The 15,681-nt window shown below is 45.1% G+C and overlaps 1 protein-coding gene across 1 annotated transcript in view; it reads left to right on the top strand.

Moving 5' to 3' along the window:
• Positions 1–15,681, top strand: part of Sdk1 (sidekick cell adhesion molecule 1) — a 485,625-nt gene that overhangs the window by 278,606 nt on the left and 191,338 nt on the right. Inside the window, exons 11-13 of the mRNA XM_013023384.1 lie at positions 228–330; positions 2,615–2,791; positions 11,298–11,434. Coding sequence (XP_012878838.1) covers positions 228–330; positions 2,615–2,791; positions 11,298–11,434 — 417 coding nt within the window. The remainder of the gene's footprint in view (positions 1–227; positions 331–2,614; positions 2,792–11,297; positions 11,435–15,681) is intronic.

Here is a 15,681-nt window from a genome sequence, read left to right on the forward strand (position 1 = left end):
GGGGGGGGGGGGTTGCTGAAGGGCTGGTTAGCCAACTTTGCTATGACAGGAAATGCTGGCTTTCAATTCCCTGACTATTTCTGAGTGCTTCCATTTACACTCATTTTGCCAAGATGAGAGAAAAATTGGAGGCTCTGATGTCAGGTGACCAATTCATTGTCCCCCTACGGGGCAAAGACTGACTCGAATGCGTGATTTCATCTGAGCTGTGGCTTGTGTTGTTTCAGATCGAACGTCCATCGTGCTTCCTCCTGAGGATCAAGTCGTGATTAAGGGGACCACGGCCATGCTGCACTGCGGAGCCACTCATGACCCCCGCATTTCTCTCCGGTCAGATAAGACATTTTTGATACATTTGGGACTGTTTATTAATATTCTGTGAACTTACCAAGGGAAGTGAAGATGAGAAGAATTTGGGGGCCGTTGATTTCAGCAGCAGATCCCTGATTACGGCATTTACAGTCATGGGCCCCGTCATTAATCACACGAATCCTATTTTCCACTCCAGCCTTATGTATTATTTACAGTGAGCTATGTTCCACTTCATGACTTCAATACAGCTTTTCATGATTTTTCTGCCAAGGTTAATACACTATCTGTAAAACGTACTTGTCAAGGGCTGATACTTAATGAGAGAAAAATCCAGCGGGATCGAATAGGATTTCAGTAGTGTTTACACTGGGGCTCTGCGCTGCTTGGAAGGGGTTTCCTCTGCTCCAGTGAGGGCTCTAGTGTACTGGGGAACAGGAGAGACCTGCACAGAGAGGAAGGCAGCTTCGGTTATCTAAGGCACAGAGCTGGAGGAAAATGCATGTAAAGAAGAAGACGGGTGATTCCAAGACTCACTAAAGCTACTTTCTTCCTGTCTGGGTTTGACCAAAAAAAAAAAAAAAATGATATTCCAGCTGAGTGCCTGGCTGCAGACAGGTGGGCTCAGTGGTGAGCTTTGTCTGCAAAGTGGCACTTACAGCAAAATGGTTTCTGATTTTTCCAATCAGCCTTGAAAGAGAGAGAGGGAGAGAGAGAGAGATTGAGAGAGGTCCAGCCACTATATCATTAGCTCCAGAGGCACCCACTCACTAAGCCAAAAACATGAACCAAGTTGCCTTTTGGCTTCCAGAGACATGGGTGATCATTAGTTGGTAATGCACTCTCCTGAGAAGGTATTTGGTAAACCGTGGATGTTCATTTCTCCACCTGGCACTCAAGGGCTCAAAAAAAGAAAGTTTGGTTTCATTACAGAACACTGGCCGCAAAACAAAATAAACAGGAAGTAGCAAGTTAAAGATTACTTAGCAAGTCCTTGGAGCCTGACCTGGAGATATGTATCATGACTAGAAAAAGAATCTGTTCACTCTAAATGATTTGAAGCAGGATTTCAAAGAATGAAGAACAAATAACTGTGGTTTTCTGCTCTCTGAGAGCTCACCAAGAATCCCCTTGGATGTGGGTGGTTTGCTTGAGGTTTTTATGTGTGATAAAGTAGGAGGCCCCTTCCTGACAAGCAGCTGGATTACTCAGCTTTATCTTGGCCCCAAAGACCCCAGGCTACAAATGACAAACCATCTCTTCCCTTCCTAGGGAATCAGTCCTGTCCTGTCTAAGTGATTTCAGATGAGTAGGTTGTCAAGATTTATGTTCTGTGAATACGAAGGCTTTCAAAAACTGTCTTATTTTGAAAATCTGATCAAATTATTCTAGGAAAATAAAAACAGCATTTTCATCTCCCCTAGCAGTAGTACTGGCCCTGCCCAGTGACATCTAAAGAGTGGACTGATAGTGGGAAAGGTACTAACATGGTCATGGAGGAAAATTAATGAGGAAGAAAAGCAATTTCTAAGAATTGTCTGCCAATCTTTACCAAAAAAAATTTTTAATAAAAAAAACAAAAGAACTGTCTGCCAGATGGGCAGATCAGATTGTGGGATTTTTTTTAAAGAATTTGCCTATATTGGGTAACTCTATCATGGAATTTTTTACCCAGCAGGCTTACTGTCCAGGAAATGCCCCCTGGTCCCTCAAGGAGCATCCTTTTGCACTAAAGTATTAGATGCAGCACAGGTGACAGCACACACCATTTCCCACTGACTCCCTGTTGCCAACACACAAGTATTTCCAGTCTTCTTCATTGTCCTGTTATAATAACGTCAGAATCTGCTTTCCTACACTGACCAAGATATCTGGATTCTTTTTTTTTCGTCGGTCATGGGGCTTGAACTCTGGGCCTGGATGCTGTCCCTGCGCTTTTCAGCTCAAGGCAAGCACTTTACTGCTTGAGCCACAGAGCCACTTCTGGTTTTTCTGGTGGTTTATTGGAGAGAAAGAGTCTCATGGACTTTCCTGCCTGGGCTGACTTTGAACTGCGATCCTCAGATCTCAGCCTCCTGAGTAGCTAGGATTATAGGCATGAGCCACCAACACCCGGCTGATATCTGGATTCTTTTGTTTCTCTTCTTTTCCACATCCCATAAAATGCACCATCTTAAAGAGCCTCAGACAATGACCTTCAGTACATTCACAAGGTCATCCATTGCTTGTTTTGAACAGCTAGGGAAGAGCTGGTTATCCCATCCATGTAGCTATTATAACCAAAAACCCTATGCTTGGCCCACAGCTATGTCTGGAAGAAGGACAATGTGGCCATCACCCCCTCTGGCAGCTCTAGAATCATGGTGGAGAAGGATGGATCCCTCCTTATTAGCCAGACATGGTCAGGTGACATCGGAGATTACACCTGTGAGATTCTGTCTGAGGGAGGCAACGATTCCAGAACAGCCCGGCTAGAAGTAATGTGAGTACCACCTGGACACTGCTCATTAGCCCGTATTGCCATGCCCTACTGGCACCTTTCCACACGATGGCCATTCTGTGTCTCAAGTCAGCCATCTGAGGTCAGCAGGCCAGCATAACAGCTAGCACATTGACAAGGCTTTTTCTGGGTTTCACTCGTGGTATGGGTGCATCAATTATAGCTATTGTCCCCATGGATCCTTTGTCACATTTCCCTCACAGAGATTATATCCTACAGGTTGTTCATGCTGCAGTTAAGTAACAATGAGGTCCTGTTTCTGTCTGATTGCCCATCAGAGCTTCCAATCAGTGAGAGATGTCAGGGTCGGCCTACCACAGGCCGGACCATGGTGTGACAGCCAACTACACTTTGGGCTTAAGTTAGTCCCAGCTGCCTCTCTGTGGGTAAATAGACACTTTCCATTAAGTCTTTTGAAATTCTGAAAATAGTAAGCAACTGCCCATTACTTCCAATCTAGGCCTTCCTGGGGGGTCCAGTGGCACAGGTGGAAGCTATTGATCTCCCCTGTGCCCTGTCTCTCTCGCTTCAGTTCCCTCTGTACTCACGGAGCAAGAAGCTGAAAGGCCTGCTGACAAATTCCACTTTTCCACCATATATTTATCTGCTTAAAAAAAAATCATGCCCTCCTAGATATTCCCCAGGCCCAAGAGTACAAAAATACAGCCTGAAAAGAAAGAATGGAAAGAGTGTGGTTGCCAGGGCAGCAGCCTGCCCACCAGCACACGCCTGCCCGCCCGCCCATCCCTGGCCAGTTCGGTCAGGAAAAGGCAATTTTGAGAGGGCTTTCATATGGACTTTGCCCACCTTGATCCAGGAAGAATTCTGTCCATGGAAATTATTCTCTAAAAATAGCACTAGAACATTTTGAGTACACGTGTCTCATTTGTCTGTGAATCCTCAGCCCAGCCAAGGGGATTAAGAATGAAAACAACGCTTGCTGAGTACCCTGCCTGGTGTGTTTCAAGCATGCATGAATGAACAAACAGGCTTAGGCTTCCATCCATCTCTGTGGTGGGGGTAGAAAAGGTTAACCAGGCATACTAGCCAGTCCAGAAAGTCCTGTTGTACCATTAGGAATGGAAATAATCTCATCCCTCTTCCCATCTGTCCCTAGCCAGTATATCCTTTTGGGAGCAAAGGTCACCCTAGTTAGTCTTGAGCCCTGTGTACCAAGGTCAGTCCTGGAAAGTCTTTGGCTCTGGGATCCAGGTTCTGCCCATTGACCCTAGGTTCTCTTTGGCCTCTTCATTCCAGTGCCTCCCCAGCTTGGGTCATGTATGCTGCTAGTATTACATGCTTTAAAGCACTAGGCCCTAGAACTCTCTCTTTCCTTTGGGCACAGAATGCCTCCCATAGTTCTGCCCAGGACCTGATTGATTCTGTCTTGTAGCACTCCTCACACTTGAAGGGACCAGCTACCTTCTCGGCTTCCTTTCCTGAAACACCTTGGTAATACAGTTTTGCATTCTATGTGCCTGGCACAGTGTTTGGTTTACCGCAGGTGCTCAATAAATATATGCTGGCTGATTGATTGGTTGAATAAATTGATGAATGGACTGGCATCAGGTGACTGGTCTCTGTCCCCCCTTGCCTCAGTGCCCATGTGTCCTGGCTTCCCCCATGAATAATGAATAGCTTCCTGGTGCCATCAAATCCCTTTCCTCTACCTTCCAGACCTCAGGTCCAGGATTTTCCCCCCTTTCTTTCTGATGATGATGTTGGAGGACCTAGCTGTGCTATGCACATTTTTTAAACTACCTTTGAGAACTCTTGGATCACCCATTGTCAGTATCAAATAAATACGTGTTAGCAGTTCATAAGGACTCTGTCAGCAGAAGCCAAATTGCATACTTCCAATATAACACATTCTTTTTATTCTACACAATTTTTATGTTCCACTGATTTACATATCTTCCCTCCTATTTGCTTATTTGATTTCCTCTAAGTAAAACACATTTTTTCAGCAACCGTTGCTGTATGTATGAAATAATAGGCTTTCTTTATGCTAGTAAAACAGCTCATCTCTAAATATAGAAATATTTGCAGATTTGTGATTCAAAACAATTTAAGTGGTGCAGGTTGCAGAGCTGATTTGGAAGGCTGTGGGGTTTGGGAAGTTGTTGGTATAATAAATGCTGGTATTGGTTGACAATAAACACTACATCAGATGCATGTCTTCAGATCCAAACTGGTCCTGGGCTCTAGGACATTCGCAATGACTGTCATGACACTGACTACAAGCATCCTGTGCTTCTCAGAGAATGGTTCAGATAGAGCCCTGTGATATTTCCATGATATACCCAGGTGACCAAAGTATAAATAAATAAATAAAGCCAAAAAACCCTCATATTGTTCAAGAGACTGAGAGATACTTATGGCTAACCAGGGTCCTTCAAAAGCCTGACTGTCCATTTCTCCTTTCCCTCTCCACTTCAGTTAAAAGCCACTTTATTAAATATAGAAATTAGGAGCATTAGAAGAGATTTTCAAAAATAGACCATCTAGTGTGTGTCCTCATGCCTGTTCAGTCCTTTAGCATGAAACTAAGCTCTGGTTGTGCCATCACTAGGTCAAGGAACAGCTAGCTTCCTGCTCATGGGGGCTGGGACAGGGCTCTTGGTCAGGCTGATAGGGGCTCTATACCCATCCGCTGGTTGTGGGGCTTTGGGGAGGTTGTCTTTTCTGCCTTGGTTTGTTCAGTTTGTAGACTGATCATTAATGTCACTGACTGCAAAGAATTGAGATCAAGACTGTATAGCCATGGTCGGTACCATCCTGCATGGAGCTAGAAGGAAAATGGACTCTGCAAAAATTGCAGTGCATATCTGCAATCCCAGATACTCAGGAGTGGTAGACATAGGAGGATCACAGTTCCAGGCCAGCCTGACCAAAGCTAGGGAGACCCTCTCTCTAAAACAAGCCAAGCAAACACATGTATGGATAGAAGTTACTGACATCCTATCTCATAAACAAACTAAAAATCATGGAGTTGTGACTCAAGTAGTAGAGCACCTACCTAGCAAGTATGAGGTGCTGAGTTCAAACCCCAGTATTGTAACTCCTATCATTTCTTGTCCATCTTGGAAAGAGGACCACTACTATCTGCATTACAATTGCCATGACAGGGGCTGGATACTTTCATCCCGATGAGCACACTGTATTTGACCATCTGACCCAGGAAAGGTAACACCTCTTGCTGAGCCCCTATTGCCTGCAGCAATACCAGCTACGTAGTAAGTATCTAATAAATATCTGAATAAGCCTCACTCTACTTACTAAGTTCAACTAGGAGGGGTCTGTTTTGTATCACGAAGGACAACTAATTTTATATGGACTCTGCTTTATACAGTCTTTAAGAAAGAGGAGCTTCTAAAATTCCAGATGTTTCTCTGTCATGGCCTGTGAATTAACAGTAGAGGTCATTATCATTAAACATTGTCGCCCTTCATTTTAGTCCTGTCCTTCAAATTTACTGGTGCCATAGAGCAAGAGCATGGCCATAAGATGACTCTGCCCCCTCCCAAAGCTTCCTGCCTTATTGAGCACACCAAAGGGACCAGGCTCCTGAGGCTTTATGGATTGATTAATTGTTCAATCATTTAAAGACCCAATTAGCATTGCCTCTCTCCTCCTGAAATCAGAGACTAATTCTTATGAGTACAGAGAAAACCTAATTTACAGAGCAACTGGACAATTCAGACCCTGAGGCAGAGAAAGAAAGGTTTGGGGTGGGTTTTTTTTCCTTCCAACAAAACTACTTCTGACAAAGACATAATCAGGAGTGAGCAATTTAATACCCTCCACCAGTGTTATCAGACCCATCGCCTTCCTCCTTCAAGCTGCCGAAGATTGATTTGAGCAACTTATCATTTATGCATCAGAGGGCCAATGCTTTCCAGATGGAGACACTGACCTGACCCTCTTCTGCCTAAGCAATTCCCCCTCCACCAAGATTGTGCCAATTGCCCTCTCTTATCCTTTCTGGAGCTCTTTCTCTCTCCCACACCTCAGTCTCCTTCCCATCCAGTCCTGGCTTTAGTCATTGTGATGTGATGGTGGTGTGATCAGCTCATGGATGAGCCCCCAAGCCTCTTTACAGGGCACAGTGACTCAGAGCTCAGCTTCATTTCCCTTGTTCCCTTGTCTTCTGTGGGTCATCCATTGGGTATCACTGTCTGTGAGTCACAGCAGATCATTTATCTCCTTCCAAAGTTGGCAGAGAGACCCTGGGTGCAATCTACTCCTATTAGATAAGATGTTCCGAAATGGACTTGGAATACATTAGAGCCTCATTGTATCTGTGATTGACAGGATGGTCAAGGGCTTCCCAAAGCTTCATTTCCAAGATAACTAGAACTTATTTAAAGGAACATTGTCGATGCATAAAGAGCTCTGAGCATACCTAAACAGGTGGTGTTGGACATAAGAGGTATTATAGAGGCACTGTTCATACAGGATAGGAGAAAAAACAGGTAAAGACAGATCTCCTTCCAACCCTGCATCATGTGGTGTTTGCAGAAACCTCCTCTGCACTGGGCTATCACAATGGGTGTGGCACTGAGATACTGGCCCTGATGGGCGAGGGCCACCACATCTCTATAGGAAAGTGCAGGGATGTCCTTGGATGCTGCTAGGCTCCTAGCTCTCAATTCCTACACTAAATGTCTTAGGACTACATTGCTCTTTAAGTTCTTTTTTTTTAATTTATTTAGAAAAAAAATTTTTAAGCCTGGCATGGTGGTATACACTGTAATCCTAGCACTCCAAAGAGTTTGAGGCCAGCTTTGGCTACACAGTGAAACCCTGTTTGAAGTGTATATGTGTGTGTGTGTCTGTCTGTCTATCTGTCTGTCTGTGTCTGTGTCTGTGTGTCCTGTGTGTCTCTGTGTGTCTCTGTGCAAAATTTGTTCTGGAGTAGGGAAGAGATAACATTGAAATTGCAAAATTAAAACAATTGTTTCCGTGCTTATAAATGACCAGAAAAGACTGGTTGTCCTCTCTAAGTAAGGCTAGAGATTGTCAACTTTTCCTTAAGATACAATCAAAGCAAATAATGTTACCATAAAGGTTTTTTAAAAAATTTTTATTGAAAAGGTGATATACAGAGGGGTTGCAGTTACATTAGTCAGGTAATAAGTACATTTCTTTTTCAAATGTGTCACCACTTCCCTCATTTTCTCCCAGTTTTTTCCCTCTTGACACACACACACACACACACACATATATGTACATATATATCTTAAGTATTTTTTTAAATCCCTACCCTCTGGTTCTTAGCACACCTGTTACATTTAAACTCAGGGTCTCTGCTTGCTAGGCAGGTGCCCTGGAGCTTCAGCCCCTGTTGCCTTCTCTCACTGCTTCAGTTCATCTGGAGATGGGAACTCAGAAGCCACACTGACTTTAATTATACAGAAAAACAAGCGAGCGATAAGGCTGACATGGAGAGCTGTGCATAAGCACACTCTGAAGTGCTCAGTGTATGGTCCTCCAGCCTCAAGACAAAGGCTTTCCACCCCTGTGTGTGATAGGTCTTTTCCATGTGCTCCCTGGACTGAAATTTGGGCAAAGAAAAGCTCTCATTTTGGTGGGAAACTGACATATAACTCATTGTCAGCTCCTCTGAAATATATAGTTACAGTTGTTTCCTGTCTTGTCATGAAGTGCCACTTGTAGCTCCCAGGGTCTCATCATGTTGTTTGGGAGACCAAGCTGCTCTCACATCTGTCTGCTGGCAGGAAGCCTCTCTAGAATACTAGCTACATCCTGACCCACAACACTGGCCAGCACTACTCATCCTCCAAGTTCATGGTGGCTGTGTCAGAAAACCATACATTCTGGAGAGCAACTTTACCATGGAATTCTCACACCAGTGACCTGAAATTAGCACAGACCTTGCAAGTCAAAGGCACAGCCCTCAACACAACTGCCTACATGGCATGGCAGCAGCCACACAATCGGGGGCTTCCAAAATAACCACATGTCTTATTAGTTAGTAAAAACACAAGGCTTCCCACTGTTCCCTCAGGGGCAGTATCTCTACCCAGAACTCAGGAAAGTCCTTACATTAGATTCCATCTCTCTCTCTCTCTCTCTCTCTCTCTCTCTCTCTCTCTCTCTGTATGCATCTGTGTGTCTTGTGTATGTATGAGTGTGTGTGCGTGTGTTGTGTGTATACATATGTACATGCATGTACCAGTACTGAAGCTTAAACTCTGAGATGCTTGTTCTTGGCTTTTTTGTTTCTCATGGCTTGGGCTCTAGGACTTGATCTTTCTGTTGCTTAACTGGAGGTGAGAGTCTCACAGATTTATCTGCCTGGGCTGGCTTCAAACCACAATCCCCAAATCTCAGCCTCCTGAATATATGGGCTTATGGGAATAAACTACTGGTGCCTTGCTAATGATTACATCTTTCTCATAAAGGAGAAAAAAACAGGACCTGACAAGTGAAGAGATGCATGAGGTATGATCTAGAAGGTCCTGACTTAAAGCTCCTATATCATCCCACCTTCCTGAGACCTACCAGAGAAGTGTCATGCTCCCATAGTCCACAGCCAGGAAGTTTCAACTGAGCCTCAGTGTCCAGAGCCTCCATGATTGATTGAGTCATTGCTATGTGATTGAGTTCAGTCTCTAGCCTCCATCCCTTTCCAGGGTGAGAAGGTTGGGTAGATACCACTAGCTGGAACCTGCATCCTCCAATCACCTGGCTAGCCTTTCCATCACGTACCCCAGATCTCCCTGGGTCAACTCATAAGCCTACACTCAGGTATGGTCCAAGAGCCCCTCTCTGACTGGAGGGAACTGTCTTGAAGGACAATTCAGTTCCTCAGGGATGCCCAAAGGCTTTAAAGTTCTATCCCAGACCAGAGAAATTCACTGTCATTCAACAATCTTATTGGCATGTATCTATCTAAGGTTACTTTTCAGTTGTCTTCAGATTGTTTATTAACCTGGGTGTATTTGATTATTTCTTTGGTTTCAGATCAAACCAGTTTCAGGGAATAAAAATAGGAAATAGGGATTTAAAGAAGAGTTTTTGTTTTGTTTTGTTTTTATCCCGGTATTCTTTCATATTGGTCTTTATTGGAAATACGATGGTAGTTCAGTTACTGGGAAACTCAAACAGAAATAACAGCCCTTTCTCTGATTTAAAACTTAATTCACACTAAGCAGAAAACAAGACTACATTTCAGACTGAAGTTTATGCTTCACTGTGCTAATGTACAATGTGGTTCTTGTCTCCATGAGAAATAGTGGTCTGTTTATACACTGTGTGGGTTTGGGAGAGCTGTGTTTCTCAGGTAGCTGACGGAACAAATCAGCTTCATAAATTGCAAAGTATAATGAGTATGTATTAAAGTTTTAGATGTAATGACAGGGTTTTGTTGAGCCATGTGGTTCTTCAGTGAGTGATGTCTAAGGGATACCCAGAGCTAGTTAATGGGTGACATGGGATGCCTCAGCACCCCTTTTCCCAGCACTGCCAGGGAACATTTATAAAAGGTTTTATTCGCCCAGCATGTCCTCAGAACAGCACCTGTCCAGCCCCTGGAAATGTGGGGTTAAACACTGAGCTGGGGATGGAGGGAGGTTGCTTGGGGCTTCCAGGTCACAAACCTGTCCTTGGCAAAGACCATGAAGAAGTGGGGTTGTACAGCTTTGTCACCAGCAAATCCCAGAAAAACTTCATTAGAATTTATTTACTTTAATTGCATCTCCATTTTATGGACTGCTGATGTGTTATTTACCATTTCCATGGGATTTTAGTTAGTGTTTTCACCACATTTCCTTTGAAGAGCTTTCCCCAAACCGCCATTAGCTGGCAGAAGACAGAATGACAATATAGCTACATGCTGTCAATAAATGAGTCGATTCTGTTTGGCTAAGAATGCATATGGGCATTTTTGCTAATAACTCCAAATGCTAGTGTGGAAAACTTCTACTCAGAGTCACCCCTGCCAGGTTTTTTCCTCTTTATATGGTTTCCTGTCTTTCTGTTGACCAAGTTTTGTCTTTGATAATAAATCTTTTACAAACACTCAGGAGGCTGAGATGTAGAAAATCACAGTTTGAAGCTATCCAGGGAAGAAAAATCCATAAGACTTTTATATACAAAATAACCACCAAAAGCCAAGCTGGAAGCAGAGCTGAAGTGGTAGAGAAGCAGCTTTAACAAGCAAGCTGAGCAAGCATGAGGTCCTGAGTTCAAACCCAAATACCAGAAAAAGAATTTGCAGACTGAATCCCACTTAAGTTGTTTCAGTACCATAGGGATCATGATAGGGATCATGTTCAGGAAACAAAATAACACAGTACGTGCTGAAGCACAGCTTTGTCTCTTTCTAGGCAAGAATGTTTGGGGCATACTTTATGTTCTCAGTTTCCAAATGTCATACACCAGAAATCCTACAGCATGAGTACCAAACTTCCTCTCAACCTGATACCCTTTTCTTTTGTTCTTTTTCCCTCTTTCCTTCAAGTGAACTGCCTCACCCACCTCAAAACCTCCTGGCCAGCCTGAGCCCCTCGCACAGCCACTCAGTGACGCTTTCCTGGGTACGGCCCTTCGATGGCAACAGTCCCGTCCTCTACTACATTGTGGAGCTGTCTGAAAACAGTAAGTGAGACAGCACTGCTGCCCTGAGCAGACATCAGATTCGCCCTTGGATTCCCATGCTATAATCTCACTGCTGGTCTGGATCCCAGCGACCAGAGAAATGTAAGCATCCATGCTTTACTGCCTTTGAAGGAAAAATGTGTCCCACAATGCAGAAAAGGCTAGGTCATGTGGGCCATGCGTGGAAGGCAGCAGCCTGGAATGCTCTTTGTGATGGACTAGATTTGTGGGGCAGCCAGAAGGTGATGGTGCACTCAAGGGCTGCTCTGAAAGGGGTGAGGTGCCTCCCTCTTTCCCTTAGGGAAGGTTTGAGAGTTCACTGCAGCCATTTCCACCTTGAGAAATTTTCTGTTGTGTACATATGGTGCCAAGCACTGCACAGACCTGTGATTTCCTCCTGCCTCAGCTCTCCACAACCTTTAACTTAACCTTGGTGCATAGCCATATGAGTGGCTCCTTCTTGGGAGCACCCTTGCTTCCCTCCAGCCATCCTGACTCCCACCCCAGCCTTTGTTTCTCACCACCCCCGCCCCCAGCTGCTTGCTCCTCTGCTGTCCCTACATCTCTTCCCCCATCTTCATGATGGGCTAACACATCTTGACTTCAGGATAGCCAAGTCTGGCATCCTCTTAATGTCCCTTCCCTGATGTCTCCAGCTTCCTGGTGAGGCTGCTCCCTTCAGTGGACAGACTCAGCCTACAGGGTCCTGTCCACACTTTCCACTCACCCAACCCACGCTTGCTTCATGCAGCTGTTGGTGTGACCGATGTCATTACCCCTCCTCTTCTTCTTTGGTAAAACATCTTTATTTGATGGCAACACCACACCAGTCACAGCTTCAATGTCTGCTTCTTACTTCATGGCCAAATTGAAGGATGTGTAGCATGGCCCAGGGTCACACAGCCAGTAATGGGTGGCAGTGGAGCCTCCAGCTGTCTAACTCAGGAGCCTGGCTCTCCAGGCCTCTGTTAGGCATCCTGGAGCCCGTTTTCTCTCCTGTACTCTAGTGGTGGCTTTGCAGTGGTGGCTGGCCAGCTAAAAAGTGCATCGAGGTTCATGCTGCTGGCCATTCAAAGGTGCCACATGTGAACCTAGGCTTGATTTGGGTATGTTCCTTCCTAACCAGCCCACTGGGGGAGGGCTCAAAAGCCATGTTTTGTTTTCAGTCCTGGATTCCAAAGTTTACACCTTTGTTATGCCAGCCCCAGTCTTGAGTATAGCTCAGAGTAAGACACTGGAATTGTACCCTTTTTTCTTCCCTGTGGAGTCCCTGGTCACTGACTAGCCTCCATCCATGCAGAGAACCATGTGGAGACCAGCCACTCACAGTGTCTTTGTTTCAGCTCAGCTACACCAACTAGAGAAAGAAGGGTCAGCTGTATTTATTAAAATAATCTTTGAGAAGATGAGGTTTTCCTGAGGGTGTCACAGCTGTGACGCCTGTGAGTGTGTGTGAAGAGAATGTGACAGGAGCAGAGCTCTTGTCATCCAAAGTCTGACAGATACCCACCCTACCAACAGCCATCAGCAGGCCTCTGTCTCTTGAGACAGATCTGGGTCCTATGTCTCTCTGTGTCCCTGGTCCCTTGTGCTTAGTAGCTACTCATCAAATAAGATAACAAAAAAATCTCTCTGGTAGAGCCCCCAAGACAGACTCAGATTTACAGCCTTTGGCTGTCTTCCAGAAGGAAAAAGTTCTACCTTCCTGTTATATATCAAAGACAACACTGCTTCAAGATGCCATACCAGCTGTTAGCCTGGCTGATGGCATGACTGGTTCGTCCTGACAGACATCTTGCCAAAATCAGACATATGCTTTATGTGCAACCAACCAACCATCCATCCATCCATCCATCCATCCATCCATCCGTGCACCCATGTATCTGTGTGACAGTTTCTTGTCTACACCAATCACTCTTCTGGATGCTAGGATAACAACTAAGAGGTCAATTTCAATGACATCAGGGTCCATGGGTCACTACCCTTGCTTTTGTTTTCTCAGCACTGAGGATTGAACCCATGATCATAGACCTGCTAGGCATGCATTCTACCCTCTTACCACAAGGCCAGCCCTTGTGTGTCATAGACTGACCAATGGTAGTCAAGAGAGTACCTGCCACAACTCTAAATGCTGCTTTGTTCCATTGAGGGAGCAATGCAGAACCTTGTTGGGGTCTCATTAACCTGTGGCCCTCCCAAATGGATCCATCTTGAGCCTTCCCATCAATAGGGGGGGTAGGCATGGCTGGCAAAAGTCCCAGCCATTTGGCCTTCAGAGCTGCCTCTGCAGGTATCATTGAATGAAGAGACTCAAGAGTGACTAAATGGCGATCTCTGGGCTGTCCCTGACTGTAGCAGCATAAGGTATATCTGTGGCTTTGGTTGCAGCCTGGTCATGTGCCCTCCTGCCACAGCAAACAGTAAGCTCAGTTCCATCATCCCAGCTGGCTATCAGATTTTTATTTTTATTAGGAATGAGCACCCTTCAGTAGCAGCTGAACATGTGGGCTGATTACAGCCAGAAAGAACCGCTTAGCAGCAAATGCACTGGGATGGAAATTGTGCTTGGCTTCCCCTCAGTACTGTGCAATTGGACAATGGTGCTGAATAGCCCAGTCCAAAAGCCCCTCCCCTCTACTCCCAGGGACAGCCTCATCACCAGCTCCTCCTAGCAAGCTGAGGACATTTCTGTCCTCTTGGAAATCACAGATCCAGCAGGGGCTACACAGACGTGGCTTAGTGGCTGGCCAAGGCCAGGGTTTCATGACACCTGCCCTCCGACCACTCCTGCCTTCACAGAGGGGCCTCTGCCAAGCTCTACAGAGCAGCATTCTGGAGCTGTGTCTTCATCTCTGAACATGGTTCAGTCCACCCCTGCTAACCTCAGGGACCTTGGTAATTCTGTCCACTTGGAACTCTGTGCCTGTGGTTTGGCTTATGTCCCTCTCTTCTCACCTCTTCCTCATTTGTCAGGAAGTACAAGCAAGGCCAAGCCAACTCCCCTGCCTGTAGCCCCTGTGAGCATGGCAGAGTGGGCTCCATGGGCTCTGCCCAGAGATAGGGGATACTTTCTTCCTCACCATCCCCTCTACCATTGTGTGCCCTACTTCTTTCTACCTCAGCTTGAGCACTGTGGTGGCCCAGCTTCTAATCAGATGGCTGTCTTTGTTCCTGCCTGTATAGGATGCCTCATTGCTTAGATTCCAGGCTTGTTAGCATGGCACATAGCACTGTTCCCCATCTGACCACTCTGCCTCTCTACGTGTGCCACCAGCCACCCATGGATTTTTGTGCTTATAGCCCCTGAACATACTAGATACTCAGTGTCCAGCATGTCACAAATTCTCTTCCCATTCCTGCCCTTCTGCCTTGGCCTGTCAGCTCCTACTTAGCATCTTCTATGAGATGTTGCCCTGGTCCAGAGGGAAGGTCCTTTTTGAGTCTTCCAGAGGTCATAGCCAATGGCTTCTTTGGCTAAGAGCAAGCATCCCCTCCTGCTCTGGGGGTGCTGTCCTTGGTGCTGAGATACACATTATGGAGACAAAAGCCCTAAGCACAGCACTGGGCAGAATCCTAGAAGTGGGGTATCTAGGAGGAAGTGATGTTAGTCATTGCCCTACTCGTTTTGTGAAGATGTTCTCCTGTTTTCAGGGGATTTGTGGTTTTGAGTTTCAGGTCTTTGGGTATCTGCCTGAGTATGCAATTTTTGGTTGATGGCACTATTGGACCCAATTTGCCACGGGGCGGGGGTGGCTTTTTGTACTGTTCTCGGCTGTGATCTGTTATTCCTCTTTTGCCATTTTTTTATCCGGGCATTAAGGTGTTTCCTGTCATCTGTGACAAGTCTTTTTTTTCCAATTTGCTTTTACCTGTAATTTTTGTGCATTACTTTTTGACATAGAGAAGTGTTTGATTCTTACAAAGTTAAGTATATTGATATTTCTCTTTACTACTTCATTACTTTTGTGTCTCGATATTTTAACACAATCAAGCAAAAAGTAAATATAAAATTCACCTTGTTTTTAAAGCGTTGGTTTTTAATGCACTTAACTCTTTAAATTCATTTGGAATGTTAAGGATACTATATAATCTGACACAAGAGTTTTTTCTTCCTTAAATGAACTGTTTTACTAGCAAGATTTATTGAATAGGGGCTGGGAAGGTGGCTCAGTGGTAGAGCACTTGCCTTGCATGCATGAGGCCCTGGGTTCGATTCCTCAGCACCACATAAGCAAAAAAGAAAAAAG

Source organism: Dipodomys ordii, unplaced genomic scaffold (genome assembly GCF_000151885.1).
Source record: "Dipodomys ordii isolate 6190 unplaced genomic scaffold, Dord_2.0 Scaffold68, whole genome shotgun sequence".
Taxonomy (NCBI): domain Eukaryota; kingdom Metazoa; phylum Chordata; class Mammalia; order Rodentia; family Heteromyidae; genus Dipodomys; species Dipodomys ordii.